Source organism: Haplochromis burtoni, unplaced genomic scaffold (assembly GCF_018398535.1).
Source record: "Haplochromis burtoni strain Fernald_Lab_line unplaced genomic scaffold, NCSU_Asbu1 Contig_84, whole genome shotgun sequence".
Classification (NCBI taxonomy): domain Eukaryota; kingdom Metazoa; phylum Chordata; class Actinopteri; order Cichliformes; family Cichlidae; genus Haplochromis; species Haplochromis burtoni.
This window is the reverse complement of record NW_024582445.1, coordinates 860,768-876,365: the sequence shown is the minus strand read 5'-3', so window position 1 is coordinate 876,365 and position 15,598 is coordinate 860,768. Positions and strand designations below refer to the sequence as shown.

General features: G+C 39.5%; 1 protein-coding gene across 2 annotated transcripts in view; it reads right to left on the bottom strand.

The window, feature by feature from the left end:
- Window positions 1-15,598, bottom strand: part of myom3 (myomesin 3) — a 72,267-nt gene that overhangs the window by 26,030 nt on the left and 30,639 nt on the right. For both annotated transcript variants that reach the window (XM_005925534.2, XM_042222347.1), the window contains 5 exons: window positions 14,035-14,176; window positions 11,507-11,706; window positions 9,347-9,400; window positions 5,310-5,437; window positions 1,376-1,559 (listed from right to left, as the gene is read on the bottom strand). In XM_005925534.2, coding sequence (XP_005925596.1) covers window positions 1,376-1,559; window positions 5,310-5,437; window positions 9,347-9,400; window positions 11,507-11,706; window positions 14,035-14,176 — 708 coding nt within the window. The remainder of the gene's footprint in view (window positions 1-1,375; window positions 1,560-5,309; window positions 5,438-9,346; window positions 9,401-11,506; window positions 11,707-14,034; window positions 14,177-15,598) is intronic.

The window sequence follows — 15,598 nt, the reverse complement described above, 5'->3', positions numbered from 1 at the left end:
CTTGGCAGAAAAACAGCCCCATAGCATGATGTTTCCACCCCCATGCTTCACAGTAGGTATGGTGTTCTTGGGATGCAACTCAGTATTCTTCTTCCTCCAAACACGACGAGTTGAGTTTATACCAAAAAGTTCTACTTTGGTTTCATCTGACCACATGACATTCTCCCAATCCTCTGCTGTATCATCCATGTGCTCTCTGGCAAACTTCAGACGGGCCTGGACATGCACTGGCTTCAGCAGCGGAACACGTCTGGCACTGCGGGATTTGATTCCCTGCCGTTGTAGTGTGTTACTGATGGTGACCTTTGTTACTTTGGTCCCAGCTCTCTGCAGGTCATTCACCAGGTCCCCCCGTGTGGTTCTGGGATCTTTGCTCACCGTTCTCATGATCATTTTGACCCCACGGGATGAGATCTTGCGTGGAGCCCCAGATCGAGGGAGATTATCAGTGGTCTTGTATGTCTTCCATTTTCTGATGATTGCTCCCACAGTTGATTTTTTCACACCAAGCTGCTTGCCTATTGTAGATTCACTCTTCCCAGTCTGGTGCAGGTCTACAATACTTTTCCTGGTGTCCTTCGAAAGCTCTTTGGTCTTGGCCATGGCGGCGTTTGGAGTCTGACTGTTTGAGGCTGTGGACAGGTGTCTTTTATACAGATGATGAGTTCAAACAGGTGCCATTCATACAGGTAACGAGTGGGGGACAGAAAAGCTTCTTACAGAAGACGTTACAGGTCTGTGAGAGCCAGAGATTTTCCTTGTTTGAGGTGACCAAATACTTATTTTCCACCCTAATTTACGAATAAATTCTTTACAAATCCTACCATGTGGATTCATGGATTTTTTTTTCACATTCTGTCTCTCACAGTTGAAGTGTACCTCTGGTGCAAATTACTGACCTCTGTCATCATTTTAAGTGGGGGAACTTGCACAATCGGTGGCTGACTAAATACTTTTTTGCCCCACTGTATCTGTGCGCCAACATGCGAAGTCAGTGGCCAAAGACACTAACAACACAGACAAGGATTTGTGTATTATGGTAATGTTATTAGACCCATAAGATACGTCTCATACTGTCATTTATTTAAAATGATAATTATATGGTTGATAAATTATTCCTATCGAGCCCTCAATATTGTACTGTGATCTGTTCTCAATAAGAAATCCAGATAATCTATTAAACCACTGAAAACCGAGATAAATATAGCCACATCATTTCTCTTGTACAATTACTGTATGAGTGAACATGTAGAGTAGGAGAAATACAGTTCAGTGTGGAAATGCTGAACAATGACAGCACTCTTTAAAATCTAAGTGACCTTTACAAGAGGCAGAGTAATAAATGGCTACCGGTACATAACATATTTAATCTCACCTTGTGCCTTTCCGAGGGAGATCGGTGTGCTCGGCTCAGAGGGATCACTGACACCATACTTGTTGACTGAACGCACTCTGAAGTAGTACTGCTTGCCCTTCACCAGGTCAAATACTGGGAACCTGGGAGAGTTTACCACCATGTCCAGACTCACCATCTCCCAGCTGTTTTTTCCTGTCAGGGACTGAAACAGGTGGGGAATTAGATTAATTTCCAAAGTGCTGTCTATCTCAAGGACATCTTCATAATTCAGGATCCTTAAAATATGCAGGTGGATTCAATCTGCACAGTTTGGAGTGACAGACAGTGATACTTTGATTTAGAAAGGCAGAAATATGAAAAAAGGAACAATATGCCAGGAAAAAGTTAAAAAGAAGACAGATGGGTAGGTATCCAAATTGTAGACCGCCAGTTTGTCATCTTGAATTTTTTTCCTTTTCATCTTTGTCAATTAGCCATCATCATGCAGTGTCTACATTATAGGCTACATTAAAGTAGCTGTTGTCCTGCTCTGTATTGCCATCATTTCTTTCCCCAAGTCTCCGGTGAGAAACGGGTATGTTCCCAGAGATCAGTGATTATAAAGTGCTTGCTCAAGGGCGAATATGATATTTGAATGTTCTCTTCATTATATAAGAGGAAGTGAAGCTGTAGACTTTTAGTAATTTCAGATGCCTGTGACAGATTTGACAGTTTTATTACCTCAGTAACTTATAAAGCTTCAATAAAGATCTATTTCCTGTAGCAGTTTTTTTGATTATTGGAGCTAGAAGCTGTTCAGTGCCTGGGCTGATATTAGAGAGCCTTTAGGCCTTCTATTATTGTAAAGGCCAGGGGCTGTCCACACACTCCAATATGTTGGAGAAAACTTTTTTGACATCCCCGATAATGCCTCTGAAAAAAGATTTTTTTTAAAAAGGTTGCTGGATTACCGTAGATGCATAACTAATTTTAAACCAAACAAAGCCTTTTAGATAACACATTCAGCCAACAACCAATCACTAGAAAAAATCTCTGCATGCAAGCAAAAAAAACAACTCCTGATGCCAGAATATGTGGCATGTAAGAGCAACATCATGGTCTGCTTGTTTTTAATAAGATGGTAAAGTTTCAGTTAAACTGACAACACCGCAGTATATGTGGGTGTGTATTTCTTCTCCTTCTGTCTGTTTAATTAGTGCTGTTGTCAGCAGCCTGCTGTTAATTTGACTCACGTTCCAGCTCCGGACTTCCCAAACAAAACAAGGGGGAAGTACTGATGCAAGAACACTGATTCTTGTGTTCACTGGATGTGAAGGTATTACTAATTGCAACTGTGGTTAGCTGGATACGTGTAAATATTCATATATGAGAGAGCATTATATACACTTATAAGAAACTTGGATTGGAGCCCATTCGCCTTCAGAAGTGTCTCAGGTGTTTGTGACTCGAATTCAACAAGGTACTGGAAAGATTCCTCAGAGATTTTGTCACGTTCCTGGGTCTGTTGAACCAGCGTTTTAAGTTTTAGTTTATTTTGATGTTTATGTTTAAGTTCTTTAGGTTAACTAAGTACACTTGTTTATTAGATTCTCTTTGTGTTTTTCTACCCCTGTATTTAAGTTTCTCTCACCCTTTATGTGTTTCATGCTGTGTGTCTTATGTGTCAAGTTTGCATTGCTATGTCTGCGTCTCATGTTTCCTGTTTTATTTTGAAGGTCTGTGTCCTATGTCAGTGTGCTTCCTTTGTCTCGTTATGTCAGATTAGTGTCAGCTGTTTCCCCGTGTGTTTCCACATCCCCTAATCGCCCTTGTGTGTATTTAGTCTGTGTGTTTCTGTTCATTCATTGTCAGGTCATGTGTTGTCTTTTGTGCCATGTTTCCATATTCCAGGTATCTTTGTATCCAAGTCAGGTTTCATGTTTTGGTTGTTTTATGTTTATCTTTAGTTTCCCCAGTTTAGGTTATTGTTTAGTTTCACGTCTGCCTTTTGTTTTGTAATGTTTTACCAGCTTGAATAAACGGCTCGCTTCCTGTCAACGTTAAAGGTTTGTTCCACGTTCCCTGGTGTCTGCATTTTGGGTCCTCTTTGTGAATTCATACAGTGTGCTGCTGCATACTGTAACAGAGTTTGATCCATATTGACGTGATAGCATCACACAGATGCTGCAGTTTATCAGCAACACATCCATGATTCAAAGCACAGCCATTTAACTCACTGTAGTATTAAAGAACCCAGTTTAGATGGCATGAGCATTGTGAAAATGTGTACACTGTGGTCATAGAGTGATAGACATGTGCTGTTAAGAAGCACCACACCATGTGGTCTTCTGCTGATGTAGCCAATGTGCTTCAAGGTCTGACATATTGATTGTTCAGAGAAGCTCTTCTGCATAACTTGGTTATAGGGAATGGTTATTTGAGTTTCTGTTGCCTTGCTGTGAGTTTCAGCCAATGTCTTCTGGCCTCTGGCATCAACAGGATATTTCCACACAGAGAATTGACACTTACTAGACATTTTCTTTTTTTTTTCTTCAGACCATTCTCTTTAAACAACTGGGCTGGTTTTGTGTGAAAATCCAAGTAGATTTGCACTTTCTATAATAATTACACCAGCCCATCTTGTGACAACAACTATTCCATGTTTAAAGTCACTTAAATTCCCTTTCTTCCCAATTCTGTGATTGCAGCATCTAAATGCATTTAGATGCTGCAATGTGATAAACGTAGATATATGAACTTGAAAAGATTTACTTAGCAGAGTAGCCAGGTGAGTTTATATCTAATTGTAATTTAAATGTAGATATTTTTTAATGTCTTTTACCATAGTAGGTGCGTGTTTGTTCAGAAATCTTAAAGGTGTAGATGTTTTCTGGATCATCGCTTCCTTAAGATGGAACTATTAATCCAGCATCTACAGAGCAACATGAAACTTTTGTTGGAAACCTGAAGGTATAAAAATCACTGCTCTATCAGGTCTGGATTGCTCTCTGTCGTCTGCTGAGGTTTTAAGTTGCTGAATACTGTGGTTGCCAGCTAGATGCAATCATTGTATTCTGTTTGGTACAGAGTAGGTAAAGTACATCAAGTCTATTGTTGCTAAAAACAGCTGTATGCATGCTGCAGGCAACAATGATGTGTGATGCTATGTGACTCGAGACTGAACCAAAACACTAAAGCTGCAGTAAAATGGAAGCAATTAGCTGAAACATGATATACTGCTTCGTAAAGTGCAGAAGCTGCAGACTCTGGTGAAAATTCTGCTGGGTTTTCAACTTACATAGGCCCATTACATTTTCTTAATCTATAATTATGGAGTTAAGGAGCTTCGGCTCAAATGAATGTTTAACATTTTACTGCTGTCCCATTTCCCACATATGCATATATTTTTAATTCAGAGGCAGGTCTTTTTAAAATGAAATAAAAGCCAATTTGTAAAACTTCACAGAAGGTAATCAGTCTCATTTCTCAGATTTGTAAATTAAACTGTATAAGTTTATCTCAATTATCCAGCCATCTTAGAAATCTAAAATCTAATCATGATGTCCTAATCTTTCAGTTTTTCTCCTCTTCTGGCATGAACAGTTATCATTGCAATTTTAGTTTGCAGTTCTTCAGACAACATATCACATGACTTCAGATTAACCCTGACTCCCAGAGCAGGCCACTTTTTCAAATAGCGGATCAAAACAAATCAGCTTGATAATAAATCTCTGATATGTTATAGTGACCAGTTTCAAGTCGCTGTGAGGAGATTTTCTACTGGCTGCTACAAAGATTGGAGATTTTTCTCCAAGTTTAAATTATGTTCGGATGTAATTGATCTAAAAATGATTTTTAGTAGATGCACTAAAACTTCACCTATGAGCTCATAAGATGAAAGAGGTTTAACCAAGACCCTCGGTCAGAGTCTTCTGAGTTGTTGTAATATGAATATTTATGTGCCGTGACTGACCCGCTCCACGTAGAAGGTGAGCGGCTCCCTGCCTCTGGGTTCAGGCTCGGTCCAGCTCAGCACCACGTAGGTGTCGCTCACCTCGCAGGCGTGGACATTTGTGGGAGGAAAAGGAGCTTTGATTCGACCTAGAGAGCAAAGACAGGAGTAGGAGGCGGAGGATGACAAATGCAAAAGTTAGAACAAGGTCAATGAGAATGAAAATCCAAAAAAGTGTTGGCTGTGAAGCTGTGTTTGATTCTCTTTCTCTTAAAATGCTTTGCTGCTGAATGTGTGCACAGCACCTGGCTACCCCAGTCTCACCTCCTTTTCTAATACCTAAGTATAGCAGATAACATGTAGTCAAATACTTTCAGTGACACTCCAAATGATTCAAGGACAATAGAAGTGTTCAGGTTTAGCCAGAAGTGTCCCATCTGTCTCTGCACGTTTGTATTCCTTGTAGAGTTTGTAGAGCTGCAGTGTGGATCAGAGAAGAGCTCCACAGCTGAAAGAGTAGTGAAGAGAGAGGGATGGTAGAGGCAGCAAACCTTTGTTAGTATACAGAGGAGTATCTGAGCAGCAGGACACACTGTGCTTTAAAAAAAAAATTCATGTAGTGCTGCAGCGGTTACGGAAAAAACCATAAAGCCATGTAGTAAAATCTGCTGATGACAGACAAAAGCAATGATAAGCTGCTTAAACCTATTTTCTGGGAGGGGACTATTTTTAATGAATGCTGTGAAACTGTGAAGACATACACATATTTGTGTGGTATATGTGAAGAGAAATGAAAGTTTACTGAGAACACAGATATTATTAAGCAGGCTCATCGGTGGTTGTACGGGTTTTCTCAGCGGGGTAGATGAGAGAGTAATTATAACATATTTCACCTCCTCTATTTAATGCATGCTTGCATTTCTTTCATTTGTTGCTCCAGAAAGACAAGAACAGGCTAAAAGAACAACTAACACCAGTTTTACATTTATTATAAGAACCCAAAGATCCCTGATAGAGCTCTATAAACAAACAAACAAACAAACAAACAAACAAACAAACAAACAAACAAACAAACAAACAAACAAACAAGTACACAGTAAAAGCCAAGCCATCACTAATAACCCCACACATGTGCTTCATAATGAGCATAACAATGCCTCCAGGACTGAGTTTTAAAGCACAGGCTTGTACAACAAGCCAACAATACTTGGTAATCAAATGATCAAATATTGTCCATAAGAGGGATGTTAATCACAGTGAATATTTTTTGGTCTCTAAATGGTTTATGTACTTTGCAGCTTTACTGTTTTTGCATTTACATTTCTTTTGAACATTTATCTGTTTATTCAATGCTGTATTGTTTGACTGTTGAATATGCTAATTTAAGGGAAATGATTTGATTTTTGTGGCTCTTAAAGTGCTTAATCAAACTCTGTTTGAAGCCAAACAATATAGTCATTTTAATGCACTCTTTTTTTCTTTTTAAACAACCAAGCAGTAGGAAAATTATGTTTAATGTGCAGCTAAAATGAGCATTTAGGGACAGTAAGTGGAATGCACCTGATTGGTGAAGTCAGTCACCTGATCTCAGTTCAAAAGAAGATGACTGCAGCACATCTTTAAATGTCAAACATAAAAGTGTTTAGCATTTTATTATTTACACGTAATGATTCAACATGGCAGACTGAAGTTTTCTCCCATTCGGTGTGTATACTGTACACAAAAGGAAACGAACAACAATACATGTCTGGGAACTGTGGCGAAGATTTCTTCCTGTTAGAATGGAGTTTTTTCTTCCCACTGTCACCAAGTGCATGCTCATTTTGGGGGGGTCCTCTGTAATATAGAGTTCTCTGAGGTAACCATTGTGACTTTGCGCTATTTAAATAAAACTGAAATGAATTTCATAAAACTTACAACCTGACATCTTTGTCTGCTAAGTGAAACCAATGCCAACTTTAACCTTAATTCTTTTTTCAGTGATCATATGAGGTCATTAAAACCCTGGGCTCCTATAGTCTTTGCCCAGTGCCGATGAATATATGGCCTCAAACATAATGAATACAACATCGAGATTCAATTCAATTTCAATTCAATTTTATTTATATAGCGCCAAATCACAACAAAAGTCACCTCAAGGCGCTTCATAGATACAGAGAAAAACCCAACAATCATATGACCCCCTATGAGCAAGCACTTTGGCGACAGTGGGAAGGAAAAACTCCCTTTTAACAGGAAGAAACCTCCAGCAGAACCAGGCTCAGGGAAGCGCGGGGCTATCTGCTGCGACCGGTTGGGGTGAGAGAAGGAAGACAAGATAAAAGACATGCTGTGGAAGAGAGACAGAGGTTAATAACAGATATGATTCAATGCAGAGAGGTCTATTAATACATAGTGAGTGAGAAAGGTGACTGGAAAGGAAAAACTCAATGCATCATGGGAATCCCCCGGCAGCCTACGTCTATTGCAGCATAACTAAGGGAGGATTCAGGGTCACCTGGTCCAGCCCTAACTATATGCTTTAGCAAAAAGGAAAGTTTTAAGCCTAATCTTGAAAGTAGAGATAGTGTCTGTCTCCCGAATCCAAACTGGAAGCTGGTTCCACAGAAGAGGGGCCTGAAAACTGAAGGCTCTGCCTCCCATTCTACTTTTAAATACTCTAGGAACAACAAGTAGGCCTGCAGTGCGAGAGTGAAGTGGTCTAATAGGGTGATATGGTATAATTTTGTAAATCAGGGTCCCCAAGATGAAGATCAAGCCAAGATTAGCTTGGCAGTTCAACGGGATCGATTCAAAGTACTTATGAAGCCACTTATAAAAGTACACTGTCATTTTTATATTTTGCTTTTGTTGAAATTAATAAAAACTAGCTAGCTGTTTCTCTCAGTTTACAGTTTTCCAATACCCTATTTTATCTACAACATATTTAACTTTAAATGCAACTCTAAATGTAAACTTACATAATACAGAAGACTTTGAAACTAGAGCTTGAGACCATAAACTCAATAATAAGGAAGAGTTAGATGCCTTTTTTATTAACTACAAAAGTGACATCCTGTTTTGGTTGTGACTTTTTTAGCTCACTTTTCTAATCTGGAGGCTAGCCTCCCCTTTTCAGAAAGCCAAAATAAGGGAGAAAGTTTCCTCTTTCATTGAACTTAGAGACCATAATTTAGTGGCTCTCAAACTTTTCATGCCATGCACTCCACCTTCAAAAGTCAAACAAAGGTCAGACCTCCAAACGTCACAATTTTTTATAGATCATAAATAATAAAAAAGGGATCCAAGTTTAATTTTAGAGGAACAAAGGTCAGTGAGACAGCATTAGCAAACAACATACATCACATTCATTCGGCTTAGTTTCTCTCCAACCCTCCCACAGCTCTACAGCATATAACCTTTCAAATATTCTGATTCTTCATTCTACAAACAACATACAATCTGGACAAGGGAGTGTCCGAAGTTATGTGTACTGCAACAGAGTCAGTCTGTATGGAGACTGATCTTAGAAGTTCAGGATGTTGCAGTGCTATGTCATTTCACTTCTGTTAAAAGCTGCACACATGCACTTCTTTGTTATACATGTATACACTCCTTCTGCTCTAAACCTCCCCTGGAGAACAGAATAAAGAGAGTATAAATGGACTCCCTGTGCTACATGTTTTAGATGGCTCCACAAACACAAATTCCTCCTCCCGCTTTCCTTTTTATCTGTCCGTGGGTTACATTGCCAAGGTTATCAGCCCTCTTCACAGGCATTCACACTAGCTCGAGCTATTATGTGCATTTACCAGGACACCGCCAGGGATTGTTCATTCTTTTCAGTTCTGTAAATGGAGCAAATGCTCATTGCTACAGTCATACAATTACTGCAGCTCATTGTTAAATATAATATGAAGATGCATTAAGCCACAAACCCCGAGGGATCCTACAGGCATAAAGGAGGCACCATGCGTGCCGGTAAAACATGGATGCTGTTTTAAATCAATGGGGAAAATGTTCAAGTGGCTTGTTTTTCTGACAAAATTATGCACTGAAATAAAAATAAAGGTTCTCACCTTCCAGTTCATCTTTTGTGATAGTAATGGTCCTTCCTCTGTCCACTGTAACCACTGTGAAAGGAGAACAAAACAGATAGATATAGGTTGAAGATAGAGAGGATAGAAAGGAACGTGGTACCAGGGTAATGAAGTTATATATGAGCTTGCGATAACAGTATTATTGTATTAATGTTAGAGGAGCAGCCACTGATAAGAAAGTCAGACTCAGAGAGACACAAAGAAGTGAGCTAGACCGACATGGGAGGATGGAGAGCAGGCCGGAGGCAAGTCAGCCTTCTGTCTGTCCTTCATCTGTGTTTAATGATCCACAGCATCTGACCAGAGTCCATCTGTCCTCCCAGTTACACACAGGCACGCACACACTCCACGATCCACATCGCATCTTATTAATTGCTCCCATCATTCCAACATTACGCCGTTGACCAAACAGAAAAGCTTTAAAATACGTAATCTTTTAGGAAATAATGTGTTCTACCCCACAATGTAATTAAGAAGCTGTCAGAGAAACAACTGCAAAAGCCCGCGGCTCTATAAAGTGAGATCTAAATCTGCACACCTACATCTGTTCTCTCTGGTAGTGCTGATTTCCTTGCAGGTGTAACATGGCAACTGAGGCAGATGAGGTGAATAAACAGTAGGAAAGAACTGATAATGCATTGTTGATGCTCTCTGTAGTCATTTGTAGATGCAGATGAGTGACAAATTAAAGGAAAAGCCTGAATAAATAAGTGGGGATACATAGTGCACGCAGATGCTTCCATGAAAAGGCGCAGGGGTCGCTCAATGGCTTGATGTGTTCGAAAATAATTTAAATCATATGCTGCGATCACAGTCAGCAACAACCCAACAGCTGCATACGATTTTGAGCCCGATTTCAGACAGAATTGCCCAATGATTAAGCTGCATTTCTATCTTTTTTCTGCCATTAGGTCCACTCTAACTAACTACAAGCGAGAGGGAACATATTTTTTCTCTAATCTCTCACTGGAGACAACCATATCCACCTGAATCCAAAGGTATTTTAAGTTGTTGTCCTTGGGGCAGGGTGCTAGCTATGTAAAGTACCCCTTGATAACAGTGGTAAACCCACCCATTGTGCTGATTTGGTAGGCATTTGTCCTCCAATAGCACTTATGGAGCAACTGCATTTGCAAACCACAGTGCTTGATGATGTCTGCTATGTTTAGTGGAGGAATTTAAACTTTCTTTGACTCTGGCTCTCAAAAGACCATAAATTGAAATATGTAGAAAAGTGCTGAAACTTCAAGGATCTTTTCTAGGAAGCAGGAGTCTGTTCATGTGGAGCTATGAGTCAACAGCTCTTATTTGAAATGTACTATATAAATAAAGGTGACCTAACATTAGTCTGAATGAAGGAAATAATGATACACTGGCACCTTTTCACTCTGGCACACGCCATGTTTTCCTCTCATTACCCACAATGCAGCTTGAAAGCCAACAGTTTAGTCAGAGATTTAAGTCAGTAAAGTCCAGATGAAAATCTCAAGGTATGAGAAGAAATTCTTCTTCCTTCTGACTCTATAATCTTACATTTTTGGTTTTCAAAGTAGACCAACTTTCTCTAGAGCCAGAAAAGCATCTTTATGCATCTTTTGTCAGACATCCAAAAGTTCTACCAAAGAAAAACACTTTGATGTGTCATGCAAGTTCCCCCATTTTTACAAACCACATGAAGTACATGAACCTGACAGCTAACTGATAGGACAGTTTTAGTGCCTGTGATCTTACATCATCAAGGCTGCCCAAGAGAGAAAATGACATCTTAGAGACTGGGAACATTTCTTTATTTATTTATCTTCTTTTATGAACTCAAACAATTAATTAATCATGATTAAGGAATAAATACAACTGCATCGCAAAGCCTGATTCAGTAATTTAAGGAATTTCAGGAGAGTGTTTTTTCCACTTGCTAATTAATCGGGGAAAGTTCCTCCACTTAAGCACTCATGCATATTTGTTGTGCATACTTTGGCATTATTTATGATATCAGATGCCAAAAAGACAAAGCTCTTGAGGTATTCTGCTGGTCAGGTTTAAATTTCACTCCACAAATAAATTAGACGATGCAGGAAAAACCAGCAACATTAACACATTTTACAGCTTTTTATATGTCAGTGTTGATGTTTAATGTGTTACCCATAGTCCTGGTGTGTTCCAGGGGGTCTGCAGTGACGACAGGCTTCGTGGCTTTGGAGGGGCGCCCTGCACCGGCCTGGTTCACACTACGTACTCTGAACTGGTACAGAGTTCCTTCCTTCAGCCCGAACACTGGGTAATGGCAAATCTTTTGAATATCCACATTGCAGCGCCCCCACTCACCCTGGCTGAGGTCACATCTGAAAAGGACACACGGTGCGAGGGAGAAGTCAGTCCTGAAAATACAGTAATAAAGAAAAAAAAAATTGTACAAGAAAAACAAAGAACTAACCCATTGTGTTTGAACAACACTAGTTGCAGTCTGCGGGGTACAATATTATAACACCAATTCTGAAACACTTTATCCCACATAACAGCCAGTATGTACGCCACAAAAGAGTATAATTGTGACCAGAGAGCATCGCGAAAATAACAAGGCTCCAAAAACAGAACAAAAATGTTTTTTAAGTACAAGTCCAGGCTCAAATTGTACAACATCAATGACAAACTGTTGCCACTTTTCTAACCAGACGGGGGGGTTGCTAGGGAACTGGGAAGTATCCTACACTTTGTTTCGTTGTTCAGTAACCAGTAGCGTTTAGAGCTGTGTGCTGTGACTAAAGAAGAAAATACACAAACGAACATGAAATGCAGAAATGCAAATATATGAGCACGCATGTTCAGGTGATCCTGACTGATTGATTTTGGTGATAGCTCCAGTAGCTGTTCTCCTCAGAGAGCCTTTGAGTCTGCTGTTAACACACAGTTGAGGGTTGATAATTACCATGTATACCATCCATCTCATTAGGGCTCTGCCAACTTAATATGTCCAATTCAAATTCCTCAGCAGCAGAAGCACACAGAAGGGTTAGCAGTGTAGGCTTACTGTTGGTCACATGTTGACTTGCAGTACAGGAAATCACTGTGAGTCCAATCTAAAATAAGCATTTTAATGAATGCCAAATCAACGTGAGCTCACTGTAGGAGATCCAATCTCTGTGCTGGATATTTCTGGCAATGAAAACCTGTAATCTTTTCGTCAATACTTTTCTTTCGTTGTTTTACTGAATTCAAACATGCACACAGTCTGAAAAGGTAGCGTAGTCAGACTAATTGTCTCACAGTTCATCAGTTGATTAAGTGCCTGTTTAAATGACATAATCAGCTGTCATTTTAATTAATATTTAAATGACATGATAAATCACCAACCAAGCAATGACTTAATGAAGAAGCTTAATGTAAAAATCAATATGAACACAATGAAAAAACAAAACAAAAACAGTTCTGACAATCGAAATTTCATCAGTCAATTTTCAAGGTTAAAAAAAGAAAGAAAAAGAAACCCTGACATTGCATTTGCAATATGTAAAAAACATGAAGGTGACTCGATGCCATGGTTTGCTGTGTGGCAGGCAGGATGTAGGACCCAAATGCAGGACTCACGGACAATGAAGGAGTGAACTAAAGAAGGCAGCTTTATTTTGGCTGTAAATGACTCTTCATACAAAAAACAAAGCTTTAAAGCGAGGAACTAGAAATACGAACTAAAATCAAAACACTAAGACACTGGGAAGCTAAGGAACTAAACTGGGAAACAACTACAAGGAGCATGGAGGAAAAACACACAGAGTAGTTAAGGTACAACGTGACAGCACACTTGCTCAGTGTGTGTGAGGACTACAATACACAGGTTGAAAACCGAGAGCATGGAAACGGGTGGAAACACAGCTGGGACTAATCAGACGTAACGAGACAGGAGTAAAGCAAAGTTCCAAACACTGAACACAGAACACAAGACTATCAAAATAAAACAGGAACCACACGACAGGCACAAGTGCACGGAGTTGATACTGAACAGAGGGAACACGGAGCACAGGGACAGGAGTGACATGAGACACGACTGACTGGGGAACAAGAAAATAAACATGAAGACAGAACTAAACCTACACTGAACATAAAGGGCACATGAACAAAACCCAAGAACTAGAAATCAAGAAATACTGCAGAACTTAGAGCGCTAGAAATACAAAACAGAAACCACAACACTAACAGTGATAAACCATGATGTAATCAAAAACTAATAATAACACAAAACACTGGGTCACTAGGACCGTGACACTCTGTCTTCTGGACAGTGTTGTGTAATATAGAAAATGATAGGAAAAATTTGTCCGAATACAGAGGTGGGGTGTACCTCACCTCTAGCCCTGGGACATGCTCGGGTTTGTTGAAATCTAACAGTGTGTGGACACATTTGGAAAGAAAGTGCAGCTGGATGTGATTGCACCAAAGCTGTTAAATCATTAACTTTTTAAAAGGGAAAATCTAGAAATCCTAAAATATACAAAGAAGCACATTTCTATGTCAACAGGATAAACACCTGCTCAGTGGACTTTTGATTTGCCAACACTGTCAGCTAGTTTTCAAAGGTCTGAAATAAACTTTCAGTGTCAGCTTTCACTTTGTTTTACCTGATTCATTTGAACCCAACGGAATATTTGAAGTAAGCGGTACATCGCGATTCTCACCGTTCCACATAATATCCCTGCACAGGTGAAGCTCCATCAGCGCTGGGCGGCTGCCAAGTCAGGAAAACGTAGTCCTTGTTCACGTCAGACACCTGCACTGCGAGAGGAGACGCGGGACCGCCCACCACTGCAGCTGATGCATCTATGGATGTCAGCAGAGAGTCAGTTAGCGAGAAGAAAAACGGCATAGAAATATTCAGCCCCCAGCAATGTACTAATAACTGAACTGAATTTGTGTAGTTCTAATGAAGGCTGAATGAACCAGTAAACAAGTCAAACAGGAGCAATTTGTCCCAGCTGACAGAGAAGTTTGTGATGTGCTGCTTTTTTCACATTATTTGGAATATATTTATTGGATTTCCAGTTTAGCACTCAACTAAATCGTTTACTGTGGAAACACAGGGTTTGTTTTTCCAACAAACAAAGTAGGAGAAAGATAGTGAGCCAAAGGAGGAGGAGATGTGTAAAACCAAGGGAAAAAGGAACTGGAAAGTTTAATTATAGGATCTACAGCAATCTAGTTCATGCAACTGATTCAAACATATAAGCCTGAAAGTAAAAAAAATGGCCACCAATCCTGGGTTTCTTAAGTTTTCATGTCTGCAAGATTTTCAGAAAACTTGACCTCTGTCCTTGAGGTCAAGATCACTGAGATTCCTGTCCAAGATTTTTAGTAGATGGCATCAATTTGAAAATCCTACATTGTGTCAGTCTCAAATGATCATGTTCACAAAGTTGGGCATTCATGCCACCCGCCTGCCGGTGACGACAATATCAGAAATGAGTTTTGCTTTGTTGACCTGCTATTGTGTGTTTCTCCTAATGACCAAAGGATTATCAATGATTTTAAAGTAATCAATAGTTGCCACTCCACATGTTAAGTTACTCCAGGAGATATTCTATATAAAATAAATTCTGTGTGCTCAAATTGGAAAGATTAAAAAAAAAAAAAAACAGCGTCTCAAGTACCTGATGTTCTTTGATCCAGTTTTTTTTTTATCCAAACCACTTAAAAGAACATGTGAACAAATGTAATTCTTCCATTTCAGAGCCATTAGTGACAGTTAAGTTATGGTTTATTAGAAAATTGTTTAGACAGTGATGGAATCATTGCTAAAAGACGGGGTGGTAGAGAACATATAGGTACAAATAAGACCTTCCATGAGCTCTAACTTGTTTTGACCAGCCACCTATCCCACATGGTGATCTCCCTGGAAAGTTTACCTAAAATGCACCTTTTGAAGTCTTCTCCAGCAAATGATCAGAAAACAGATCAAAGTTCTCCGGTAGCAGTCGTTGTTTCTGATGATCTACATCACAGACCCTGCATTAGTGAAGTTTTGCTACTTTAAACTTGATATATCCCACGATACTGATGCTCAAAGCTGGTTATGGAAAAAGCTGTTCTGAACACAAACAAGACTTTGGCTTTAGATTTTGATATTATAACAGATCAAGTGTGTGTTAATTTCTGAACTTTCAAATCTCCTGCCGTCTCAAATTTGACACACACACACACACACACACACACACACACACACACACACACACACACACACACACA